The sequence below is a fragment of the Benincasa hispida genome, chromosome 8 (genome assembly GCF_009727055.1).
Source record: "Benincasa hispida cultivar B227 chromosome 8, ASM972705v1, whole genome shotgun sequence".
Lineage (NCBI taxonomy): Eukaryota > Viridiplantae > Streptophyta > Magnoliopsida > Cucurbitales > Cucurbitaceae > Benincasa > Benincasa hispida.
Genome location: NC_052356.1, coordinates 41,981,939 through 42,006,054, shown reverse-complemented (window position 1 = coordinate 42,006,054; position 24,116 = coordinate 41,981,939). Strand labels below are relative to the sequence as shown.

Sequence of the window (24,116 nt, the reverse complement as noted above, 5' to 3'; positions counted from 1 at the left end):
GAAAAAATAGTTAGAATCAAAAGTTTTGATTTCACTTTAGTTTCTCATTTTATAACCATATTTCTACAAGAAAGGTAATGGGTTAATTATTGTTCATTACCAAAGAAAGAAAGAAAGAAAAGTTCTAAAAATTAAAAAAAAATGCAATTCATATTTTATTCATACAAAGATGAATAGAATTATTGAATAAAAAATTTTCAAAACAAAAATAGTAATGAGAAAAACATATTATTTCAAAAATCTGCATTAGATATCCATACATATGAACTCAACTTTGCACTCAAAACACAGACATATGAACTCAGACCAAATGACTTTGCACCCAAACATAGACAATAAACTCCATAAATATATGAACTTTACATATTTATAAACTACAGACATCCTATCTCAAACTCAGTACTCCAAACAGCCCCTAATATTAAGAAAAAAACCCATATATTTACATCAAATGGACGAGATAACAACCCCACTTAAAAAGGAGTTTATCGTACGATTAAAACTTTACTTTTTCAAAGTCACGTGTTTAGTTTAATTCAATTTCAAATCAATTTTTTTTTAATTTTTAATTATTTTTATCCGTTCATCTTCCTTTCTTTTTTTTGAACAATTACAAGAGTGAAAGGAATTTTCTATTAACATTATTAGAAATTATGGCCATTCTAAATTTACTAGTGAAATACTATAATTTTATTAATCATCGTCTTTTGAAAAAACGAAGGGCAGTCCTCATCTCTTCAAAAGATAAGGATGATTAAATTTATTAAAATAATATACATTAAAGCACATAAACTCATAAAAAATAAATATAAAAATGATAAGTATCTATGTTGTCGAGACACACTCACCAATTTAAGGGACAGGGGCTCGAACCTCCCCTTGAGTTGGTAGGTGAATACCTTTGCCTATATAGACACTAATCATTTCCAATTTGTTTGAATGTTATCAATTGAACTATAGATCATCTTATGAAAATGAATTGGAAATAACATAAATATAAAAAAGTTAGGTCGGAAGAAATTTGACCGTTTAATTTTTTAAAATGAAGATGTGTGTTCAAACTAATTAGACTATTAACTTACAAAATTTATTTTTTTAAGTAGAGAATATTATACTAAAATGATAATAGTAGTAAAGTAATTCCAACAAAAAGTTAGTACTAGGTTTGTTGAAATAAAAACAAAAGAAAACATGATAGTGAGGAGAGTACCAAGAAGATCCTGTTCTTCCTCAACCAACTTCTGTAAGGAGGATCTCTATTCTAAATACACATTACTATTTGGCACAAGGTACACTTTAGTTTAAAGTATGTTTCTTCTTAAGTAACTAATTGCACATATTTTGTATTCACCTTCATCAATTCGATAATTTAATCTCTTTTGCAAGAGTTTATATGGTATTCACAAGATTGGTCATACATACTTGTTTAGTTTATTTTTAAAATATGTGTCAAACAAGAAAGTTAACTAATCTAACATGTTAACAATATGTTCATTGATGTTAATGTGATTACAAACTCTTAATTTAAAAGAAACAACGAAAACCAATATAGTTCAACCAACATCGTGATTCGAAGTTAGAGGTTATACTTTTCTCCTCTTACATATTATGGGTAAAAAAATACTTTAAAAACAACAAGTTGCACACATTTGATCATTTATCTTACGAGACAAAAGTGGTGCTTTAAGTACTGAGCCATATCATACAATCCAAAGTAGTGAGATTCCTTTTTCATGGTAAATGGGATTCGATAAAAGGCGACTCTTTAAAGCAAGGATATGTATTATTGAGTAGTAAATAAAACTTTTCGAGTTTTTTTCTTTTTTCTCTCTCTTTTTGGCGCAGAGACAGAATGAAAGGATCGGACTGTAACTGACTCTCCCACTGCTTCAAAACCAAAACGCTCTTCTTTGTACATTTTCTGTGCTTCGTGGGAGCTTAACGTTGGTGGGTCGTCCTCATTTTCGCTCCCAACTGATTTGCTCTAATCAAAATCACTTCTTTGGCATTTGGGTGTACGCATTTGTTTGTTTCGGTTGTGCATATTCTTGGAGCTCGTTCTTGGGATTTTTCTGATGAGTTAGGATTTGAATGTGCTTGCACAGATAATTAGTGAGATATACATAGAGAGAAGTGTAAGGAGTGAAAGGAAGAAATGGGGGAAAAGCCGGAAGTGTTGGAGGCCGTGTTGAAGGAAGCTGTGGATTTGGTAACAGATCTGAGCATTTTGAAGCCCTTTTGGTGTTTGGGTGTTTGTTTAAGTTGCCTTATTCTCATTTTGTTTAATTGCAGGAAAATATACCCATTGATGAGGTTTTTGAAAATCTGAGATGTAGCAAAGAGGGTCTTACCAGTGAGGGTGCTGAGGAAAGGCTGAAGATTTTTGGGCATAATAAGCTCGAGGAAAAGAAGGTAACGCTTTACCTACGAGGAGCATTGTAACCACCTCTGTTAGTTTGGTCTGAATTTTTGTTGTTGTATGCTTTCAGGAAAGCAAAGTTTTGAAGTTTTTGGGGTTTATGTGGAATCCTCTATCATGGGTTATGGAAGCTGCTGCAATTATGGCTATTGCACTTGCAAATGGAGGAGTAAATGCGCAGCTACATGGATTGTTATTTATGTTTCTTTCTTTCACATCTCCATTTCTGTTCATTGTTCTGATTACTATTTACTCATTTGCAGGGAAAGCCACCCGACTGGCAAGATTTTGTTGGTATCATTACCCTGCTTATCATTAACTCCACAATCAGTTTTATTGAGGAAAACAATGCAGGAAACGCCGCAGCTGCTCTCATGGCTCGTCTTGCTCCCAAAGCCAAGGTATTAGAGATGAATTCTTGTATGTGTTGCATTTTTGCTGGAAACTGTACCTTGTTGGCTTAATTTCATCTTTGTCTTTGAGATGCTTAAAGTTTCGTGGAAGCACAATTTGAGGTGATATGTACTTGAATTTCTGTGTTTGGCTTTTGATTTTCTGTGGAAGGTTCTTAGAGATGGAAGGTGGAGCGAGCAAGATGCTTCCATTTTGGTTCCTGGCGATGTAATCAGTGTTAAACTTGGGGACATTATTCCAGCTGATGCACGTCTTCTGGATGGGGATCCACTAAAAATTGACCAGGTTGGTAACCAACCATGATATCTGGAGATTTTAACTTGATTTCTCACACACCCCATTACCCTGTAATCCTCAGGTTGTAACTGTCTATCTCCTTACTAAGTTTGGCTTTGGGCTTTGTAGTCTGCGCTTACAGGTGAATCTCTCCCGGTAACAAAAGGTCCTGGTGATGGTGTGTACTCTGGTTCTACTTGCAAGCAAGGAGAGATTGAAGCTGTGGTCATTGCTACTGGTGTCCACACCTTTTTTGGTAAAGCTGCTCATCTTGTTGACACCACCAATCAAGTGGGACACTTCCAAAAGGCAAGATTTGTCATTGTATTGCTTGATTTTTGGTTCGTGCGACTTCTTTCTTTTAACTGTCTTACTTTTATCACTGTCAATTTCTTTGTAGGTCTTGACAGCCATAGGGAATTTCTGCATATGTTCCATTGCTGTGGGAATGGTAATAGAGATCATTGTAATGTACCCAATTCAGGATCGTGAGTATCGTCCTGGAATTGATAACCTCCTTGTGCTACTGATTGGAGGAATTCCAATAGCCATGCCTACAGTTCTATCTGTGACAATGGCTATAGGTTCTCATAGGTTATCCCAACAGGTTGGCTCTTGGCTTAGTTATTTTGGAGGCTTCCTGTTGAATGTTGTCTGACATATGAGTTTTGGAATAAACAATGGGATCATTTGATGTCGATTTCAGGGTGCCATCACAAAGAGGATGACGGCTATTGAAGAAATGGCAGGCATGGATGTGCTTTGCAGTGATAAGACAGGAACCCTGACTTTGAACAAGTTAACGGTTGACAAAAATCTTGTTGAGGTTGGCAGGGAGTTGCTTCTTGCTTGTTAATGGGAGATCTCTTCCTCCCAGGAGCATTTATATTGTTTGTTTCTAATTTTGTGTCTAAATGTAACTTTAGGTTTTCGGTAAAGGGATAGATGCAGACACTGTTGTTCTAATGGCTGCTCGAGCATCAAGAATTGAGAATCAAGATGCTATTGATACTGCCATTGTTGGGATGCTAGCTGATCCAAAGGAGGTAAGTCATCAATATCTGAATCTCTCTACACTTTTCATATGGCTATCAAAATGTTTAAAATGTTCATTGCATCTTCCTTGCTTTCAAAGGCACGTGCTGGGATTCAGGAAGTACATTTCCTTCCTTTCAATCCTACTGATAAGCGAACAGCTTTGACTTATATTGACCATGAGGGAAAGATGCACAGAGTCAGTAAAGGCGCTCCAGAACAGGTAAAAAGGCTGCTCTATTTGTTCTTGTGGAAATATTGTCTCTGTTTTACCTGAGAACAGATTACTGAATATAGGTTCCGGTTTTTACTCTCTCTTTTAGATTCTAAATCTTGCATACAACAAGTCAGAGATTGAGAGAAAAGTTCATGCAGTGATTGATAAATTTGCTGAACGAGGTTTGCGTTCACTTGCTGTAGCATACCAGGTCAGTTGAACATCGGGATATAGATTTATTGATCCCTTGGTTATAAGACCACTATGCATCTTCTTTAGCCCAGCAGTTAAAAGTGTATTTGATTGCGAGTCTTCCGACATCTATCTGAATCATATCAGGAAGTTCCAGAAGGAAGAAAAGAAAGTGCCGGAGGTCCTTGGCAATTCATGGGCCTCTTGCCTTTGTTTGATCCACCAAGACATGATAGTGCAGAGACAATTAGGAGAGCTTTAAATCTTGGTGTAAATGTGAAAATGATTACCGGTACGTTTCACATTTACCCTGCTCGTGTACATGCCTGGTAAAAATGCTCTCCATGTATGGAATGCCACCAATATTCTTGTGTGATTCTGACTGGAGATTGCTAAAACATTGCCACATCTATTAAGCTGACTAATTTATCTAGCTTGTTGGTTCATTTAACTTGCTTTATTTATTAGGAGATCAGTTGGCTATAGGCAAGGAAACAGGACGTCGATTGGGCATGGGAACCAACATGTATCCATCATCTGCTTTGCTAGGACAAGAAAAGGATGAGTCCATTGCTGCTTTACCTGTTGACGACCTTATAGAAAAAGCAGATGGTTTTGCGGGTGTATTCCCTGGTATTTTTTTCAGTAATTGACTCAAAATGTTAGTTTGGAGAACAAAAAAAAAAAAATTGTTTTTGTCCTTGAATACTGGCTCACCATGATATTTTGTTGGTTCAGAGCACAAATATGAGATTGTAAAACGCTTGCAAGCTATGAAACATATCTGTGGGATGACTGGTGATGGAGTGAATGATGCTCCTGCGCTTAAAAAAGCAGACATAGGAATAGCTGTTGCAGATGCAACTGATGCTGCTCGGAGTGCTTCTGATATTGTTCTTACTGAACCTGGTCTTAGTGTTATCATCAGTGCTGTTTTGACTAGTAGAGCAATATTTCAGAGGATGAAGAATTACACGGTAACCTTGACCTTAATTTTTCTTCATTGAGTAGTTGGTTTTTCAGGTTGCAGCCTGTGAGATAGCATGATTAGCATCTCGCTTTCTTCTTATGAAATTCTAATTTGTGTTGGCTATTCTCTGACTTGCGTTTAACTTTTGTCCATGTCAGATTTATGCAGTTTCCATTACAATACGTATTGTGGTAAGTTGTGATTAGAATATATATATTAATTATGTGTAAAGTCTGCTGTTCTGTTCTGCCATGTCCTGAATGACAAGTTATGTTGCTTTTATAATCATAAATTCACATGATATTTCTAACATATGCTTCTGATTTTGTTTGTTGCAGCTTGGTTTCATGTTGCTGGCTCTCATTTGGAAATTTGATTTTCCACCATTTATGGTGCTTATCATTGCTATCCTTAATGATGGTTTGTTCAAAATCCCTGTATTTGATATGCAGATTATTTGAAGTTCATATAAATCAATGTCATTCTTTTGCCACTGTCAATGGTAACTCATCAAAATGATTAATGTGTAGGTACAATCATGACAATTTCAAAGGATAGGGTTAAACCATCTCCTCTCCCAGATAGTTGGAAGTTGGCTGAAATTTTTACCACTGGCATTGTACTCGGTAGTTACTTGGCAATGATGACGGTCATATTTTTTTGGGCATCGTATAAAACTAACTTTTTCCCTGTAAGACAATCCAATTTCCTTAATACTAATTAATAATCTGTTAATGATGGGTTCAGAAGGACCCATTGTTTATGTCGTGTTCTGTAATCTAATATCTAATACTCTTTTTTCCTGCTTTTTTTTAGTTCTCTTGTATTTAGCTTGCTTGTAGTCACTGCAGTTCTTCTGATTTCTGCTGTGCTGATCTGTCTCATTTTGTGAAAAATTCAGCGAGTCTTTGGGGTACCAACCCTTGAAAAAACAGCTCACGATGATTTCCGGAAGCTAGCCTCAGCTATATATCTGCAAGTGAGCACTATCAGTCAGGCCCTCATTTTTGTTACGCGATCTCGAAGTTGGTCCTACGTCGAGCGTCCTGGGGTATTTCTTGTAGTGGCTTTTATTCTTGCTCAACTGGTAAGGCAAAACTTGTTTGAATTGTTGCACCTGTATTTTCAATTATACTTTGGAATAAAACACCAAGTTTGTATCTATTGTTGAACAGGTTGCCACTCTGATTGCTGTCTATGCTAATTGGAGTTTTGCTGCCATTGAAGGAATTGGTTGGGGTTGGGCTGGTGTAATTTGGCTTTATAACATCATCTTTTACATTCCTCTTGATCCAATAAAATTTGCTATTCGATATGCTTTGAGTGGGAAGGCTTGGGATCTCATGCTTGAGCAAAGGGTAGAAAATTTGCACTGTTTCCTGCATTTAACCTGTCAAAGTTGTGCATCAGTTGGTTTATTCACTTGTATTTTCTTTCTTTTATAGGTTGCTTTCACAAGACAAAAGGATTTCGGTAAGGAACAACGTGAGCTGCAATGGGCTCATGCACAAAGAACGCTGCACGGTTTGCAACCGCCTGATACTAAGATGTTCACCGAGAGAACTCATTTCACAGAACTCAATCACATGGCTGAAGAAGCCAAAAGGAGAGCTGAAATTGCTAGGTATGTTGCAAAACTTCATCTTTGGTTTGACATATATCTGTTTCTGAAATTGTGAGCTAGTTTAAGTTATCATTCTGCAACTGCCAATTCGGTTTCATTTCATAAATCTTGCAGATTGAGGGAACTCCATACACTGAAAGGTCATGTAGAATCAGTAGTGAGATTGAAAGGTCTCGATATCGAGACGATTCAACAAGCATACACGGTGTGATGGGAAGTCCAATACTGTAATATACTGTCTTGTAGTTGTATGTTGACTGCTGGCATTAAGATATGCAATTGGCACATGCTATTTGCAAGTTAAAGAAGGATGAAACAACGGTTAACACCGGTACTTGGCTTTTGGTCTTTTAGCATATTAGTGGACTCTGTCGTTTTCGACGTTATTCTGTGTTATATTAGTCTTTTTTCCATTGCCGGACTTGGCATATCTTGTAATGCACTGCGCTCCCAGAAGGAATTCTTATGAAATGTGTCATTTATGTTCATTCCAAACTTTTTGATACCTTTTCTACTGGATTCTCATGGCGTTTACCGTTGTCAGCATTTCCAAATGAACCAAATATAGACGGTGTTTGGCCCAAAAAGATGGTGAATCCTACGACTAGAAAACATCAATTTTATGTGTTATTAACTCCATACGCAGTGGGCCTTAGAAGTTCATAACTCTCTGAACTTTACACCTCAATGTAGTTCACAACTCTACTCCTTGCCCACAAAAGTCCAACAACCTTAAAATTTGCCATTTTCTGCAACATGAAGACAAACAGAAATGCTGACGCGATTCTATTGACATTACGTTACATGTCTCCTTGTTTCTGTCAAAACAGTTGATACTGTGAAGGTGAAAGTTCTTACAGGATCTCATGATCCTGAACTGATCTTACCTAGGTTTGCAAATCCCAAGTTGTCTATGAAGAGCAGATCTAATTATATTAATGTCTATAATTGTTTTCTTCTGCTTTTCAATTAACAAGAGTTATGCAGGATCTTACGACTTTCTAAAAGCTAAAAAGTACACAAAATTTAGAGCTCGTAACTCGGCTCCCAGGCAGTAGAAATTTCTAATCTTTCTTTGTTAAGATCCTCAGCAGACAATTTCCAGTGGCACTACCATTTGTCTTCTCATGAACCAATATAAAATCAAGAAATATCAAGGTAGGTAGATATTGCACACCCGACAAAAAAACGACCCTCTGATGGGATTTCTTTGGAAGGGAACTTAATCTGAGCAATGGATGTGAAAGCTTCAGAAATGTCTTCTCTTGTCTTTAACAGAAGCAGAAAGAAGCATGGCGACAATGTTAGGTGCCACGCCAATGCCTATCCTTTCTTAGACGTGGTCTGCCACTTCATTTGCCAGGGAATCTAGAGAATGATGGTACAAGGATTCTGTCTAATCATTGTAAACATGATGATTGATGCTGCCAGGATCTCGAAACCATGGTGGCCAAGATGACAAAAGTAAACCAAAGATCGAGGATCTATCCAGTAATTCTTAATCTTCTGATTTTTCAACATAAAATTTAATAGAGAATCAACACTAGAGAGAGAGAGACAGAGAATCCAAAGTCTTGTAGTGGCCAAAGTATCAGAAAGGAATGATCCAGTCAAGGATGTGAACCTGTTGGTTCCATTAAAGATGTTGACAAGATTGGTTACAGTTATGGCTTTCAGGTGAAAGTGGAACACAAAAGTGAAGTAAACCAATAGGTTTGATGCTGTCTCAATTGTTCCCTGTCTCTCTAATATCTCATTTCCTGCAGCATTCAGATGAAACTCAGAGAGAGAGAGAGAGAGAGAGAGAGAGAGAGAGGGTGTACCTATAATGAAGGACATGACTTTGATTCCTTGATTCTTGATCTTTGGTGCTGATCCGCATCAGTAACAACAGCACTATTCTCAGCATTGTCCATGGCTTCAAAAATCTTGGAAGTCTCTTTCTGATCTTCTCCTAATTTCTTGGAATTTCTGTAAATGGGTAAGAACCCCCACCAGCAGTTTCAGTACGAGAAGATGGAGCAAAGGTCTGGAAAGGTCACTGTTTCTGCGATATGAATGTTATTAGAGGGATCTTAAGGGTATATTAGTTATTAGTTAAAGAGTTTGTTAGAGAAGTTTGGTTATAAATACAGTGAGTAGAGAAGAAGGGAGGGAGCAATATATTTTGGTAAGTGCCTCTAATAACTTGGTTTATCTTGTAATTTAGTTACCTATTATATCTCAATATATTTAGGTTCTTTCAGTTTAATTGTGTGGGATCTATTGTATTTTTAGTTAGAAAGAGGACCATTGGAGGTGAGATATTATATTGGTGAATATTTGTTGGGTGGAGGTATCTCTTATTAGGGGTGTTCAAATACCCGATAATCCAAATAATCTGAACTATCCAACCCAAAATATAAGGGTTGGGTTGGGTTAATTTTGTTTTTGGGTTGGGTCGTGGGTTGGCTAGAAAAGATTTTGGGTTGATCCAACCAAACCCGAATTTTATATATATTAATAATAAATATTTTTCTTTGTTTAAAGTTTGATTACTTTGTGAATTTTTAATTTTTTTAAAAAATTGTTATGATATTTATCTTTGTTGAAAGTTTGCAATAAATATCTTAGATATTTGATATTTAACATTTGAATTTTATGAGATTTTTGTTATTAGTCATGTGTTGTATATAAATTTACATAATTTTAATTAAAAAGAAAAAAATAAGTTATAACACGTGTCGGAAATAATGGTTTGACCAAGGTACGTTTTTGTAATTTACCATGCCCCTAGGGTTTCCTACTTGTCTATTTATTTGTGCAATCTTCTTGTATTCAGTGTATCAGAATAATAATAAATCAGTCTTCTATCGTGGTTTTTTCTCTTTGTTCTAGGGTTTTTCATGTAAAAACTCTGTGTTCTTTTTTTTTTTTTTTTTTTTTTTTTTTTTTTTTTTTTTTTTTTTTTTTTTTTTTTTATCATGGTATTAGAGCATGACGACGAAACCTTAGTCGTCACTAGCGAGAATCAACCACAGTCTCCTTCAGCAGCCTCCGTCCGAATCAGTGGAGCCGCGAATGTTGATATTACCACAGCGATACAGGCAACCGTCGAAAGGTATCTCCAAATCGCATTGCCACAACTCCTTCAACCGACAGCTCCAGTCGTCCAGCTGATTCAGACCAGCGCCAAATCTAGACCAGCCAATCGCCGCGGTGCTTCCGTCAATCGACGTCGCTCCAGCCGAATCCTCTTGCCGCTCGCAGCCGACCGGCTTCGGCCAGCAACCAACGCTTCTCCCACTCACAGCTGAGTCCTCCCGATCACAGCCAATCTCTTTGCCCAATAGCCGCTAGTCTTCAGTCAGTTGATCGGTGATGGTTCTCTGCAACTGGGCCGAGGCACCTCCTTTGATCAATGTACTCCAGTCGCGCCTAACAACAGCGGCGCGACTCACGGCCCAAATGAGGTCCAATGTCGATTTACCCATCTTCAGCAGCAGATTGCAGATTTCGAAACAGTTCTTGGCACAAACCCACAAATAGTCCAACTAGAGTTCTCTGCTAACCTACCGATGTATTATAAGAATACGGTAAATTCTTTCCCTGTTTTACCCATAACAAATTTTCTGTCTGGAAACTTTGCAAGGTTTATTATTGGAGAAAAGTTGAATGGCCAGAACTATTTTTCCTGGTCTCAATAAATCAGAATGGCTCTGGAAGGACGTCATAAATTCTGATACTTGATGGGAGAGATACTGAAACCAGGGCCAGGTGACCCTCAAGAATGTATCTGGAAAGGAGAGGATTCTTTGTTGCGATCAATTCTGGTTAACAACATGGAACCCCAGATTGGCAAGTCATTACTTTATGCTGCAACCGCCAAAGAAATTTGGGATGCTGTGCAGAAGTTATATTAAAAAAGACAGAATGCGTATCGCCTGTACACATTATGCAAGCAGGCCCATGAATGTAAATAGGAATCAATGGATGTGACATCCTACTTTAACAAATTATCCCTACTGTGGCAAGAAATGAACTTGTGTCAAGAAATGGTTTGGGATTATTCTTGTGGGGGAGTTCAACACTACAAAATTGAAGAAACTGATAGAGTGTATGACTTCCTAGCTGGGTTGAATTCAAAGTTCGACGCTGCTCGGAGTCGAATATTGGGCCAATATTCTATACCTTCCCTTATGGAGGTGTGTTCGGAGATACGTTTAGAAGAGGACAGATTAAAGGCCATGAATAATCCAGTAATCACATCAACAGATGCTGTTACGTTTGCTACGAAGTCTTCCGAGTCTGACAATGATAAGTAGATAATAGACCCCCTCATGTTTATGAGCACTGTAAAAAGCCCTGGCATACGAAAGATCAATGTTGGAAGCTGCACGGGAGACCTCCAAATAGCAGACGATGTCAGTCATATGACAAATTAAACCTTGGACGTGCTCTTGTGAGTAACTCGACAAGTGGAAACCCTCAGACTTAATCTTCAGCAAATGGTCAAGATAATTCAAGTGCTGTTGGAGTCAGTACTATTGCGCAGTCAGGTATGGTTCAATCCTTTGGCCTTTTTAGTGTTCATGGTAAAAAACCCTGGATTGTTGACTCAGGAGCTACAAATCATTTAACTGTATCATCTGACCAATTTACTTCATACTGTCTGAGTACTGGTAATGAAAGGATTAGAATCGCAGATGAGTCATTTGCTCCTGTTACAGGAAAAGGCCATCTCTCTCCATGTGAGGGTCTAGTATTGCGTGATGTGTTACATGTTCCCAAGATTTCATATAATTTATTATCTGTTAGCAAAATTACAAGAGATCTGAGTTATCAAGCTGTTTTCTCAACCGACTCTGTTTTATTTCAGGATCTGAGCTTGGGGACGACGATTGACACTGCCCGATATGATAAGAGACTCTACTTCCTGCCTGATGATACTTCCTCTAGAGATTGTTATAGGACTAGTTTCATTTCTTTGAATTTTTCTACTTTTGAAAGTGATTTTATGTTATGGTATTTTCGCCTTAGGCATCCCAGTTTTTAGTACATGAAATATTTGTTCCCGCATTTGTTTTGTATATTAATATCTTTTCCTTAAATTGTGATGTGTGTATATGGGCCAAACAGAGTTGTGTCTCTTTTTACTCTCAGCCTTACAAACCATTAAGACCCTTCACTCTTATCCCCAGTGATGTTTGGGGTTCCTCACTAATCACCACCTCTACAGGTAAACGCTGGTTTGTCATCTTTATCGACGACCACACTCGACTTACTTGAGTTTTCCTTCTTACTCATAAGTTCGAGGTGTCATCTATGTTCCAGCAATTCTATGCCACTGTGGAAACCCAGTTTAACATGAAAATTGCAATTCTGTGAAGTGACAATGGGCGTGAGTTTTTTAACAACTCTTTTTGGGATTTCCTTGCTTCCAAGGGAATTGTCCACCAAAGCTCTTGTGCCTACACTCCTCAGTAAAATGGAGTAGCCGAACGAAAAAATTGCCATTTGGTGGAAGTCGCTAGTTCTCTCATGTTGTCCACCTCTCTTCCGTCTTACTTATGTGGGGATGTTATTCTTACTACTGCAGACCTAATTAATCACATGCTTTCTGGTGTTTTAAACTTTCATAATCCTCTTGATTGTTTTAAAGAGTCGTATCCAACCACCCGCCTTATTCCTGATGTGCCACTCCGGGTGTTTGGTTGTATTATCTTTGTTCATACCCACGGTTCAAATCGCACGAAGTTTACCCCTCGTGATCAGAAATGTGTGTTTGTTGGGTATCCTCTCCACCAACGTGGATATAAATTTTACCACCCACCTTCTCGAAAATATTTCGTTTCCATGGATGTTACCTTTCTCGAGGATCGACCGTTCTTTTCTATTAGTCATCTTCAGGGGGAGAATTATAGTGAAAAGATTAATTGGTCCACTTATTCAGTACCCTTAGAGTTGTCTCCTGAACTTGATCCTGTTGAGTCTGTCCTTCCTACCAATCAAGTCCCGTGGATAACATACTAAATGAAGAATCTCAGGAAGGAAACAGTGTCACCTGTCGTTCCTCCAGCTCCGGTTCATGAGTCTGACCCAAAATCAGCTCCAGGTATTTGTATTCCTGCCACTAATGATATTGGTACTTGGGTTGAGACTGATACTTATAGAGTGGGTAAAAATGAAAAAGGTGTCGACGGTGCTGCCAAGGACACCATGGGAGATGTAGAGACAGCTAAAAATAACAGTGCTGAGGAAACGACTTCAGAGAATGAAAGTGGTACTAATGAAGATGAATGTGTGAAAGGTTCTTCAGAAGATGAACCCCTGGAGCAAACAACCGAATATGGTGAAAAACTAGACAAGATGGAGAGCTATGACGTTTCTCTCAATCTTCCCATTGCCCTAAGGAAAGGCACTAGATCCTGTACAAAGCATCCTATGCACAGTTACATGATGTACAGTAACCTGTCACCCGAGTTCTAGGCTCTTACTACCAGTTTAGATATAGTGATGATATTGAGTAGCATACATGTAGTGATGGAGACTCCTGAATGGAAGGCTGTAGTTATGGAAGAAATGAGAGCTCTTGAGAAAACTGGGACATGGGATTAAGTTGTTCTCCCCGAAGGACACAGATGGTTGGATGCAAATGGGTCTTTACCATAAAATACAAGTCTGATGGGACGATTGATAGATACAATGCTAGACTGGTTGCCAAAGGGTTTACTCAGACCTTTGGAATAGACTACTCTGAGACCTTCTCTCCCGTGGCCAAGCTTAATATTGTCCGGGTGCTATTGTTCGTTGTAGTGAACAAAGATTGGCCTTTTCATCAACTGGATGTAAAAAATGTGTTCCTTAATGGGGAACTGGAAGAAGAAGTCTACATGAGTCCTCCCCCCGATTTTGAGAGTCAGTTTAAACACCAGGTTTGTAGACTGAGGAAGTCACTTTATGGGTTGAAACAGCCTCTGAAGGCGTGGTTTGATAGATTCACCACCTTTGTTAAAGCCCAAGAGTATAACTAAGGGCACTTAGACCACACGTTGTTTACAAAGAAGTCAGTTTCAGGGAAGATTGCAGTCCTCATTGTTTATGTTGATGATATTGTTTTATCTGGTGACGATGCTGTTGAAATTATGAGACTTAAAATGAAAATGGCCGAGGAGTTTGAGATTAAAGATTTGAGAAAGTTAAGATATTTCCTCGGGATGGAAGTGGCTCGATCAAAAGAGGGTATTTCAATTTCTCAATGGAAGTACACTCTTGACTTACTCAAAGAGACAGGTATGACTGAGTGTAAACCTATTGACACCCCTATGAAGTATAATGCGAAGTTTAGTAATACATATAGCAGAGTTCCCATCAACAAAGAAAGATACCGTCGAGTAGTTGGGAAATTAATCTACTTATCCCATACTAGACCCGATATATCCTATGTAGTGAGTGTTGTCAGTAAGTTTATGCAAGCCCCCTATGTGGAACATATGACGGTCGTTGAGCGCATTTTATGATATTTGAAGGCAACTTCTGGTAAGGGCTTAAAGTTCAGGAAGTCCGATAAACGCTACATTGAAGCTTACACAGGTTCTGACTGGGCAGGTTATGTGGTTGATAGAAAGTCAATGTCTGGGTATTACACCTTTGTCAGGGGTAATCTGGTTACTTGGAGAAGTAAAAAACAAGAAGTTGTAGCCAAAAGTAGCGCTGAAGTTGAGTACAGAGCCATGAGCTTAGGAATATGTGAAAAGATCTGGTTGAAGAAAGTTTTGTCAGATCTCCATCAAGACAGTGAACTTCTGATGAAACTGTTTTGTGACAATAAAGCAACAACAAGTATTGCAAATAATCTGGTTCAGCATGATAGAACAAAATATGTGGAGGTCGATAGACATTTCATCAAGGAGGGACTGAACAATGGAAGCATATGTATTCCCTATATCCCTTCAAATCAGCAAGTCGCAGATGTCTCATGAAAGGGTTGCTCAGACAAAGCTTTGATTATTGTGTTAGTAAGTTGAGTCTTATTGATATCTACGCCCCAACTTGAGAGGGAGTGTCGACTCTGACCTAGGGGCATTTTTGTAATTTATCATGCCCCTAGGGTTTCCTACTTCTCTATTTATTTGAGCAGTCTTCTTGTATTTAGTGTATCAAAATAATAATAAAAATCAGTCTTCTATCGTGGGTTTTTCTTCTTGTTCTAGGGTTTTCCACGTAAAAACTCCATGTTCTTTCTTCTCTCTTTTTCATCAACCCGAAAATCCAATCCAATCCAACTCAACCTGAATTTTAAGGGTTGGGTTGGAGACTTTATTTGGGTTGCCAACCCAACCGACCGAATTTTCGTGTTGATCCTCAAAACATCCTCAACCAACCCAACCCAACCCATGTACACCCCTATCTGTTATGATAGAAGTGAAAGGAACAAACAAAGAATAAAGAACCAGAAAAAATCTACAGAGATTTACGTGGTTCATTAATAGCGTGTTAGTTACATCCAAGGATAGAGGAAGAGAGCAAATTCAAGGCATTCCAAGAGTATCTTTTTTAAGACATATTTTATGTACATTCACTGGTAAGAATTGAGAGAGATAGAGAGCTCATATATATATATATGTATATAATATGTATATATATATTTTTAAAACCTTTTTTTTTTTGTTGACTGTTGGCTTAGGCCAGATTGATCAAACCATTAGATCAAAGTGGTATACAGAAAGACAAAAAAAAGTTAACAAAGCTGGGTTTTTTTTCAAGAGATTGATCAAATTTAGCTGTTCAAATTGATTAAATATATTTAAAACTTGAAGATTACATTTAAACTAGTTTCACAGCCAAATAAACATTCCTCTCTCTTAAATCACACTAAGGGTTACTTACATCAAGATCCTTGCTACCAAATTCTTTGTACCTATACCACTTTGCACAAACTAAAAAATAAACCAAATTTAAGATTTGCAATCCAGCATCTAGACAGTAGAAATTCTTCAGCCAACCAATCCCACATTGGCACCTCCCTCCTTTGTCTTTCCATGAACAAACTTCCCAAGTAGCTAGATATTGCATACCCAACAAACAAGAAAGACCCTCGAATGCTTATCATGTTCTCTGGAACTTACTTGTAATAGAACTCATTATGAGCAATAGATGTGAAAGCTTCAGAAATGCCTATCAAGATGAACTGAGGTATCAACCACAAACTAGACATTGAAGAAAGGGCACCTCTTCCAAATTCTGTCCCAATTGGTTTTTCAAGAGCTAAATGCCTTCTCCTACTTTCAATAAAAGCAGAGAGAAAAAGGGTTGCAATGTTGAGTACCAAGCCAACACTCATCTTTTGGAGAAGAGTTGTGCCACTTTCTTTTCCGGTGAGTTTACGGAGAGCCAGTATGAGAATTCTGTCATAGATTGGTAGCCAGACGGTGACGCCAATCATTGTAAAGATGTAGAAGGAGGCTGTCGGTATCTTGAAACCAGAAGCGCCTAGACGGCGATTAGATTGGAGAGCTTGAAACACTCCATAAGTTTGATGGACTATGGGGGCAAAGTAAATGATATTGGTAAACCATATAGGAATGATCCTTAGAATGCACTTCAGTTCTTCAACTTGCTGAATGCTGCAAAGCCTCCATGGATGAGCGGCTGATCCATCATGATTGATTTCGTCTTCTTGAGTTATAATTGCAGCCTTGTCAAGGAACCTACCATGAACGAGAGTATCAAATAAGTCAGTTTTTAGAAAAATGAGAAACAAGAAACAAGAAATAGGGAACGGAAACATAATCAAATGAGCCCTAAAAAAACTCGAGCTTGAGTTAGAACTAGAGAGCATAATCTAACCTGAACTTAATTTCAAATGCTTTTTGATTACCTGAACTACTTGCTATGACAAAGCCCGGAATTAATGGAGTTGGTTGGAACATAGTTGAAAAGAGATGCAATTGGTGGTTATTCAGGCAGCTTCAACTTTCGCTTCTTAAATGAAACCACAGCAACATTCACAACATTTATCAAAGGATTGCCAAATGGTTTCACTCTGACATAAATTCAATGAAGAAGAAAAAGCATGAAAAGAACATACAAAATGCAGGAATGGAAAACCCCAAGCCCAGCTGATATCAGATTGGACATAGACAATGGCTGTAAGAGAGATCATTGCTGCGAAAGTGTAGGTAAAATAGTACCAATTGAAGAAACTATTGACTGTTCTTTTGCCTGATTCTGTATTGGGGTTAAATTGGTCTGCTCCAAATGCCAGATTACATGGCCTGATGCCGCCGACTCCAATGACCAGAAATCCGAGTCCGCCGATCAGAAAGGCCATTTGCCATGGCTTTGCTCCGTTGCAGTTGGCGACGTTGATCACCAATTGGCTACATGGTGGTGGATGTAGCATTCGGATTCCAGCCGTTAGTGCCATTGTTGTCATCCCCTGTGCCACAACCGTTATATTATGTCTTATGAGACATGCAGATCTTTGAAAATCTACATCCAACGGTTATTAAGCTATCTCGTTGAATAATTTATCCTAGATATTTAAAACAAAACATCAAAATTGTCTCGACTCTATGGTTCACTTAATGTCAAATTCAATTGAAGGACATTACATAATAAATTCAACCCAAAATAATCCAGAAGTTAACCATATTACTTTAAAGCACCCTATTTGATTCTAATAACAAGATTGATAATAAATGTAGTTATTAAGAACTACCAACCAAAATATACAAATATGAGCAATTAGCTTTAAGAATAAATATTGCAATTAATTTTATGTAATCAACTATAATAACACATTAATTGCAAAAATAAAGTAGTATATGGATAGAGAAATTAACACCAGAAATTTTTATTGTGGTTCGGTCATACTTGACCTACATCTACTTTTCTAAGTGCCTCTTGAGATTTTGAATAAAGATCTCACAACTCTTTTCATGGATTAGAGCCCAACCGCTACACCACTCTTTTTTGCAAATTCAAGAGCAAAGTCAATCCTTTCTATGGATTAAGATCAAACCACTACAACCACTCTTTTTGAGATCAAGAGCAACCCTTACAAAATGTTTGTTAAAATTAAAGCACACATGAGAAACTCTCTAACAGAGTGGATTTACAATTTTTGAGCTCACAACAAATCAATTCTCCTCATACATAAATCTCTCTCAAGAATAAGATGAAAAAGATGAAAACTGAAACTTGAAGAGAGGATTGTAAAAAGATGTGAAATTGTTATTTGATTTTGGAGAAGATGAAGAGTTTAAAAAGAGGTGGATTATGTGAAAATTAAATTCAATTTGAGCCATTAGATGTTGGTAAAAGAAAATTGAATGGTGAAGATTTAACCTCAACTTACAAACAAAATATAATATTAAATTCTTTTTCTTTTTAAATTCATTTTTTTTTAAAATCCAACAAAAAAACAAAAATTGTCCAAAACTAACCGTTAAACACAAACATAGATAATATTAAATTCATTTTCCTTTTAAATTCATTTTCTTTTTAAAAACCAATCCAAAAATCAAAAGCCCACCGTGCGTCATTTCTCCATTACTCCAAATGACACTTTGGTTTACTTTGATGAGAAAAAATTTGCCACGTCATCAATTTGAAATTTTCCAGTTAAATTTGTTTCGGTCATATCTTCATTGTTTAAACTCCGATTTGAGTGATTCAAATTGTGTTGGAACCCTTGTTCCAAGCTCTATAAAGTGGATACTTTAAACAATCAAATTGTTAATAAATAAAAGTAAGTTTGTTATTATCAAAATATTAATTAATTAATTAATCAAAATTAATTAATTTGAGATTAAAGTCCAAAAAGCTAACAATCTCCCCTTTTTATGATGACAAAAAACTCAAGAAAAATGAAATTCAAAGAGGTCTGTGATATAAATTATGTCCAACTTTACCACATGAATAACAAGTAACATTAGGTAAGAATTTCTTTTTAACTAATTGATTTTTTACAATCTTTTTCTCAAAGAAATTCTTTATAGGAGCATTTTTCAATTTAATATGATCTTTAACTCCACAAAAATGACATGTAGGTACAAATTTTAGTTTTCCATGATCTCTATCAGTTTTATGATTAGACACAAATTTAGCAACATTCATGCGATGAGTTTTAGCATGGGAATGTTTAGGCATAAACTTTGACTTTTCAAGGACATTGCTAGCATTTTCATGCTCATTAACAAAATTCTTATTATGAGCACATCTTGATCTAGCATGAAATTGTTTAGGTACAAATTTTGATTTTTCAAGAACATGTCTAGATTTTTCATGCTTTGTCACATATTTAGATTCAACAAATTTAGGTGCAACAAAATTGGGCACATTAGGTAAAACATCTTTAGACATAATAGGGTGGCTTTCACAGAAATAGTGCTCTTAAAAGTAGATGAACATTTTTCATTCATATAACCTAATCCCTTTTTATCATTCAAAGGCTTACTTTTATCTAATTTTTTAGCACCTATAGTCCTTTTTTTATTACTTTCTTTAACACATTCAAGCTCATTTAAAAGATTTGATTCTTTTTCTCTTAGAGTTTTAACAAGTTCTTTTTTATCAAAAACATCTTACGCAAGAAATTTAAAATTTTATCAATAAGAGAAAATTTTTCTTTTTTCTAAATAAATATTGTTAGTTTGTAACTCAGTAATTCTATTTTTCAACAGAGCAATTTCATCAATTAATTATAAAGAGAAAAATCTAAGTTTTTCATTTTCATTCCTCAAATTATTTAAATCAATTTTCATTTCACATGATAAAGATTTAAGTTCATCACTTTTTAAAGAAAGGTAATTCTATCATTCAATACGATTTTCTCATTACAATACTCATCATGCAACAAAGAGTTATTAGCCCTATTTTTTAAATAAGAATTTTCATCTATCAAATATTTATTCTCAAGAGATAATGCTCTATACTTCTTTGATAATTTCATATATTTAGAACCAACATTTTCAAGATCACACTGCATACTTTCAAATGCATCAAATAGTTCATCATAAGAAGGGTTTTATGATTCACCTCATTTTTGTCACTTTCAGGCGTCGTTCTCCGAATGAGCCATTAACCACAATGAGGATCTATCACATTTATCTTTCTCTACTTTATGGATTTTTCCTTGATTTTGAGAGTAATAAATCCCCTTTACACCAAATAAATCATTAGTACTATAAGGAAAATTTTCTACATTATACAATATTATCAAGAAATTTTCAAACATCATATGCATAATCAAAATGTAAGATTTTGTCACATATTTATCTTTCTAATGCACAAAATATGATATTCATAGCTTTGACATTAAAAGGGAGCAAATCATTATTCAATTGCAATTTAGATAAATCATGCTCACAAACATACATAATGTTAAAATTCAAAGTAAACATAAAGGTTATCATTTTGTTTATCCAAATATTGTAATTTCTAATACCATCAAAGAATGGGGTCTGTTAATACCATCAACTTTCACCTTTTAAAGTTTTCATAGCTCTACCAATTAAGATTTTCAAATAATTTTTAAAAGTATTAATAAGAGACTTTATATATCAAAATAATATTTGAAAATGATTTAGGTAAAAGAGCTCCTTGCTCCGATACCAATCATCGGATTAACATATTTTTTGTTAACAAGTAATCTAAACAATAAATTCAATACAAAATATCTGAGAACTTAACAATATTACTTTAAAGCACCCTATTTGATTCTAATAACAAGATTGACAATGAATGTAGAAATTTAAGAACTACCAACCAAAATATACAAATATGAGCAATTGGCTTCAAGAATACAATTAATTTCATGTAATCAACTATAATAACACATTAATTGCAAAATTAAAATAGTATAGGGATAAAGAAATTAACACCGAAAATTTTTATAGCAGTTCGGTTGGACTCAACCTACATCCACTTTCCTTAGTGCCTCATGAGATTTTGAATAAGGATCTTGCAACTCTTTCTACGGATTAAAGCCCAACCGCTACATTGCTCTTTTTACTTACAAAATGTCTCGAAAAATTAGAACACACTTAGAAATTCTCTAAAATAGTGGATTTACAAATTTTGAGCTCACAACAAATCAATCCTCACCATACTTAAACCTCTCTCAAGAATAAGATGAAAAAGATGAAAATTGAAGCTTGTAGAGAGCAACAATTGAGGTTTAATGAAATTATTGGGGATTCTAAAAAGATGTGAAATTGTTATTTAATTTTGGAGAAGATAGTTTAAAAAGAGGTGAGATATGTGAAAACTAAATTCAATTTGGGCTATTAGATGTTGGTAAAAGAAAATTGAATAGTAAAGATTTAACCTCAACTAGCCGTTAGCCATAAACAAAATATAATATTAAATTCTTTTTCTTTTTAAATTAATTTTATTTTTAAAAACTCAACAAAAAAAAAAAAAAAGCAAAAATTGTCCAAAATTAGTTGTTAGACACAAACATAAGATAATATTAAATTCCTTTTCCTCTTAAATCTATTTTCTTTTTAAAAACCATCTAAAAATAAAAAGTCCACCATGTGTTCATCCTCCATTACTTCAAATGACACTTTTCAATTGGTCCACTTTGATGAGAAAAATTTTGCCACGTCATCAACTCGGAATTTTTCCGCTAAGCTTATTTTGACCATAGTTTCTTCGTTTGAACTCCAATTTGAATGATTCAAATTGCGTTGGAATCCTTGTTCCAAGTTCTACACAATGGATACTTTAAAAATACTCAAACTGTTAATAAATAAAAGTAGATTTGTATCATCAAAATATTAATTAATTAATTAATTTGAGATTAAGATCCAAAAAGCCAACATCATTTACAACTATATAGAAGATTAAGATTGTTGTTAACATTATCTTTTATTTCATCTCAAAATATGTAATTGGCATGTTTGGAAATGATTCTGAAATGGTTAAAATCACTTTTGTCATTTTTAAATTCACTCAAAAGCATGTTTTTAATATTCAAAATCAATTTCTATCCATTGAAAACGGTATTCAAAAGTGTAAAATTAAACATTAAATTGATTTTATGTGATTAAAGATGAGTTTCAAAGTGATTTTAAACTGTATAGAATTGATTTTAACAATTTCAAAATCATTCTCAAATATACTCTAAAATCACTTACATAATCAATGTACATAAATGATATTGTAAATGGTGTTACTTTGAATACAATAGTTATCGCCTCAATTTACACTTTATTGTAACAGAAAAACTCTCTAAGGATATTTTTCAAAACTCAAAAGGTAAAAATGAAAATGTCAAAGTTTAGATATATATAATTGATAGAAACTCCAAAATTCAGTGGTATTTTATTTAATTTAACCTTAAAATAAATTATCAATTTAGAAGTTAATCACCCACAAAAATTGGATGTCACCCAAAGTGTGATCTCCATTCATATGCAAAACAGAAAGGCAACTGTGAAAGAAGTGTGAGCCATTTTATGTGCGTCATTGTATATACAAATTACAATAATGATGAGCGTAGACTTCAACCTAACCATTATTTCACAGAATTTATTATAATTAATTAATTAATTCGTATTCACAACCACTTATCCATCTTTCATTGTATCCTATTTGTATAAGTTTTATAGGTATTCTTCATCCTTTTATCTTGACCTACTTCTTATGCTTCAAACTAACTATATATATACACCTTGTTTTACGTGAGATATATAGTTTTGTCTTTTATTACAAAATTATTTAATGAGACCATCACGATAATGATCATTAGATCTAGATTAAAAAATCTATGTCTTTTAACTATTTGTAGTGAAATTTAACTTTGTTTATACATGTCATAATTTATGTGCAACAATAAACTCCTCCATGATATGCAAAAATTATATAGCACTCAAATCAAAGTCTCACAACACTTTTTTTACACTCAGCTTTTCTATTTTTCTCACTATGTTTTTCTAGGCAAAAGCACAATAAATAGCAACAACGGAATCATCTAAAATCACACCTCTCCATAAAAAATGATGGGAAAATGCTATATAGAAAAACATATTTTTAGGACGAAGGCCGAAGTTGACAAAGCAAGAACATATTTTATTCTCCACACCATATTTTACATTACAACAACATAGTATTTATTACGAAATTACATCATAGTTAAAAGTAATCTGGGGACGTTTCACACGAGATAAAAAACGGAGAATTGAGTTGGTAATTATTGTTTGGGGAGTTAAATTATATGGAGAGTTAGATTATTTGTGTTTGAGATATAGAGTTGGATGAATTGGTAATGTCTGTATTTGGGGATGCAGAGTTGAGTTGAGATAGAGTATTTAGTGCAGTTTTTTTTAAAGACAATTGGTTTTTTTTTTTTTTTTTTTTTTTTTTTTTTTTTTTTTTTTTTAACTTTGCTATGTTGATTTATTTTCAACTATACACCTACTTTTTTTTAACTATTTTATGAAAAAAAAATTCTAATTTTTTTAAATTTGTAAAACATAACAGATTTTTTTTCAACGTATTCATGTACTAAACACAAAATCTTCCATCCATTTTTTGAACACTCAATTACATAGTATATCTTTTTCTTCATTTCTAAACAACAAACATATTCCAAATAGACTATAAGTAAACATAAGTACTTGCACTCAAACATTGACACCCATTAATTCTAAAATTAGACAACATTTCATATTTTCTCTTTTTGAAAAATATTAACAAAAAATGTAATGTGTTTAATTGTAATCACACAACTTGGAGACTTAATTGCGAAACAATATTATGTTTAACACTAAAATACATGTCATATTGTAATAAAATGAACATTCTTCCCCTCTATCTTGATAATCACTTTTTAATCTTCAATTACTATATATATATATATATATATATATTATATAATATAAAAGTCTTGCTAATTTAACATTTATTATTAAAAAAATTAAATATTCTACACATAAAAATTGAAGCAATCAATAATTTAAACAGTTTAAGTTTATAT

The 24,116-nt window shown here is 34.9% G+C and overlaps 2 protein-coding genes across 2 annotated transcripts; one reads left to right on the top strand and one right to left on the bottom strand.

Moving 5' to 3' along the window:
- Positions 1-1,785: 1,785 nt before the first annotated feature.
- LOC120083064 (ATPase 11, plasma membrane-type) lies at positions 1,786-7,642 on the top strand. The gene is made up of 21 exons (XM_039038592.1): positions 1,786-2,209; positions 2,293-2,412; positions 2,490-2,588; positions 2,683-2,820; positions 2,984-3,118; positions 3,239-3,418; positions 3,510-3,716; positions 3,816-3,935; positions 4,036-4,155; positions 4,245-4,367; positions 4,468-4,572; positions 4,701-4,845; positions 5,022-5,186; positions 5,292-5,530; positions 5,682-5,714; positions 5,862-5,943; positions 6,054-6,214; positions 6,425-6,610; positions 6,699-6,881; positions 6,969-7,147; positions 7,262-7,642. Exons 1-21 carry the CDS (start codon positions 2,156-2,158, stop codon positions 7,356-7,358), a joined length of 2,871 nt encoding a protein of 956 aa, XP_038894520.1. The 5' UTR covers positions 1,786-2,155; the 3' UTR covers positions 7,359-7,642.
- An 8,384-nt stretch (positions 7,643-16,026) lies between these two features.
- LOC120084055 (protein NRT1/ PTR FAMILY 2.10) lies at positions 16,027-17,555 on the bottom strand. Its single transcript, XM_039039957.1, is given in 4 exon segments — positions 16,027-16,836; positions 17,007-17,184; positions 17,187-17,243; positions 17,246-17,555. Coding segments are annotated over 4 exon segments (1,335 nt in total). The 3' UTR covers positions 16,027-16,046.
- Between the last annotated feature and the right edge of the window lie 6,561 nt (positions 17,556-24,116).

Bases quoted from the DNA above. Each gene is read 5' to 3' on its own strand.
- LOC120083064 (XM_039038592.1), top strand. From the start codon at position 2,156: ATGGGGGAAAAGCCGGAAGTGTTGGAGGCCGTGTTGAAGGAAGCTGTG. The intron at 3,419-3,509 runs GCAAGATTTGTC...ATTTCTTTGTAG, and splicing joins AAGTGGGACACTTCCAAAAG to GTCTTGACAGCCATAGGGAA. The intron at 4,368-4,467 runs GTAAAAAGGCTG...TCTCTCTTTTAG, and splicing joins GTAAAGGCGCTCCAGAACAG to ATTCTAAATCTTGCATACAA.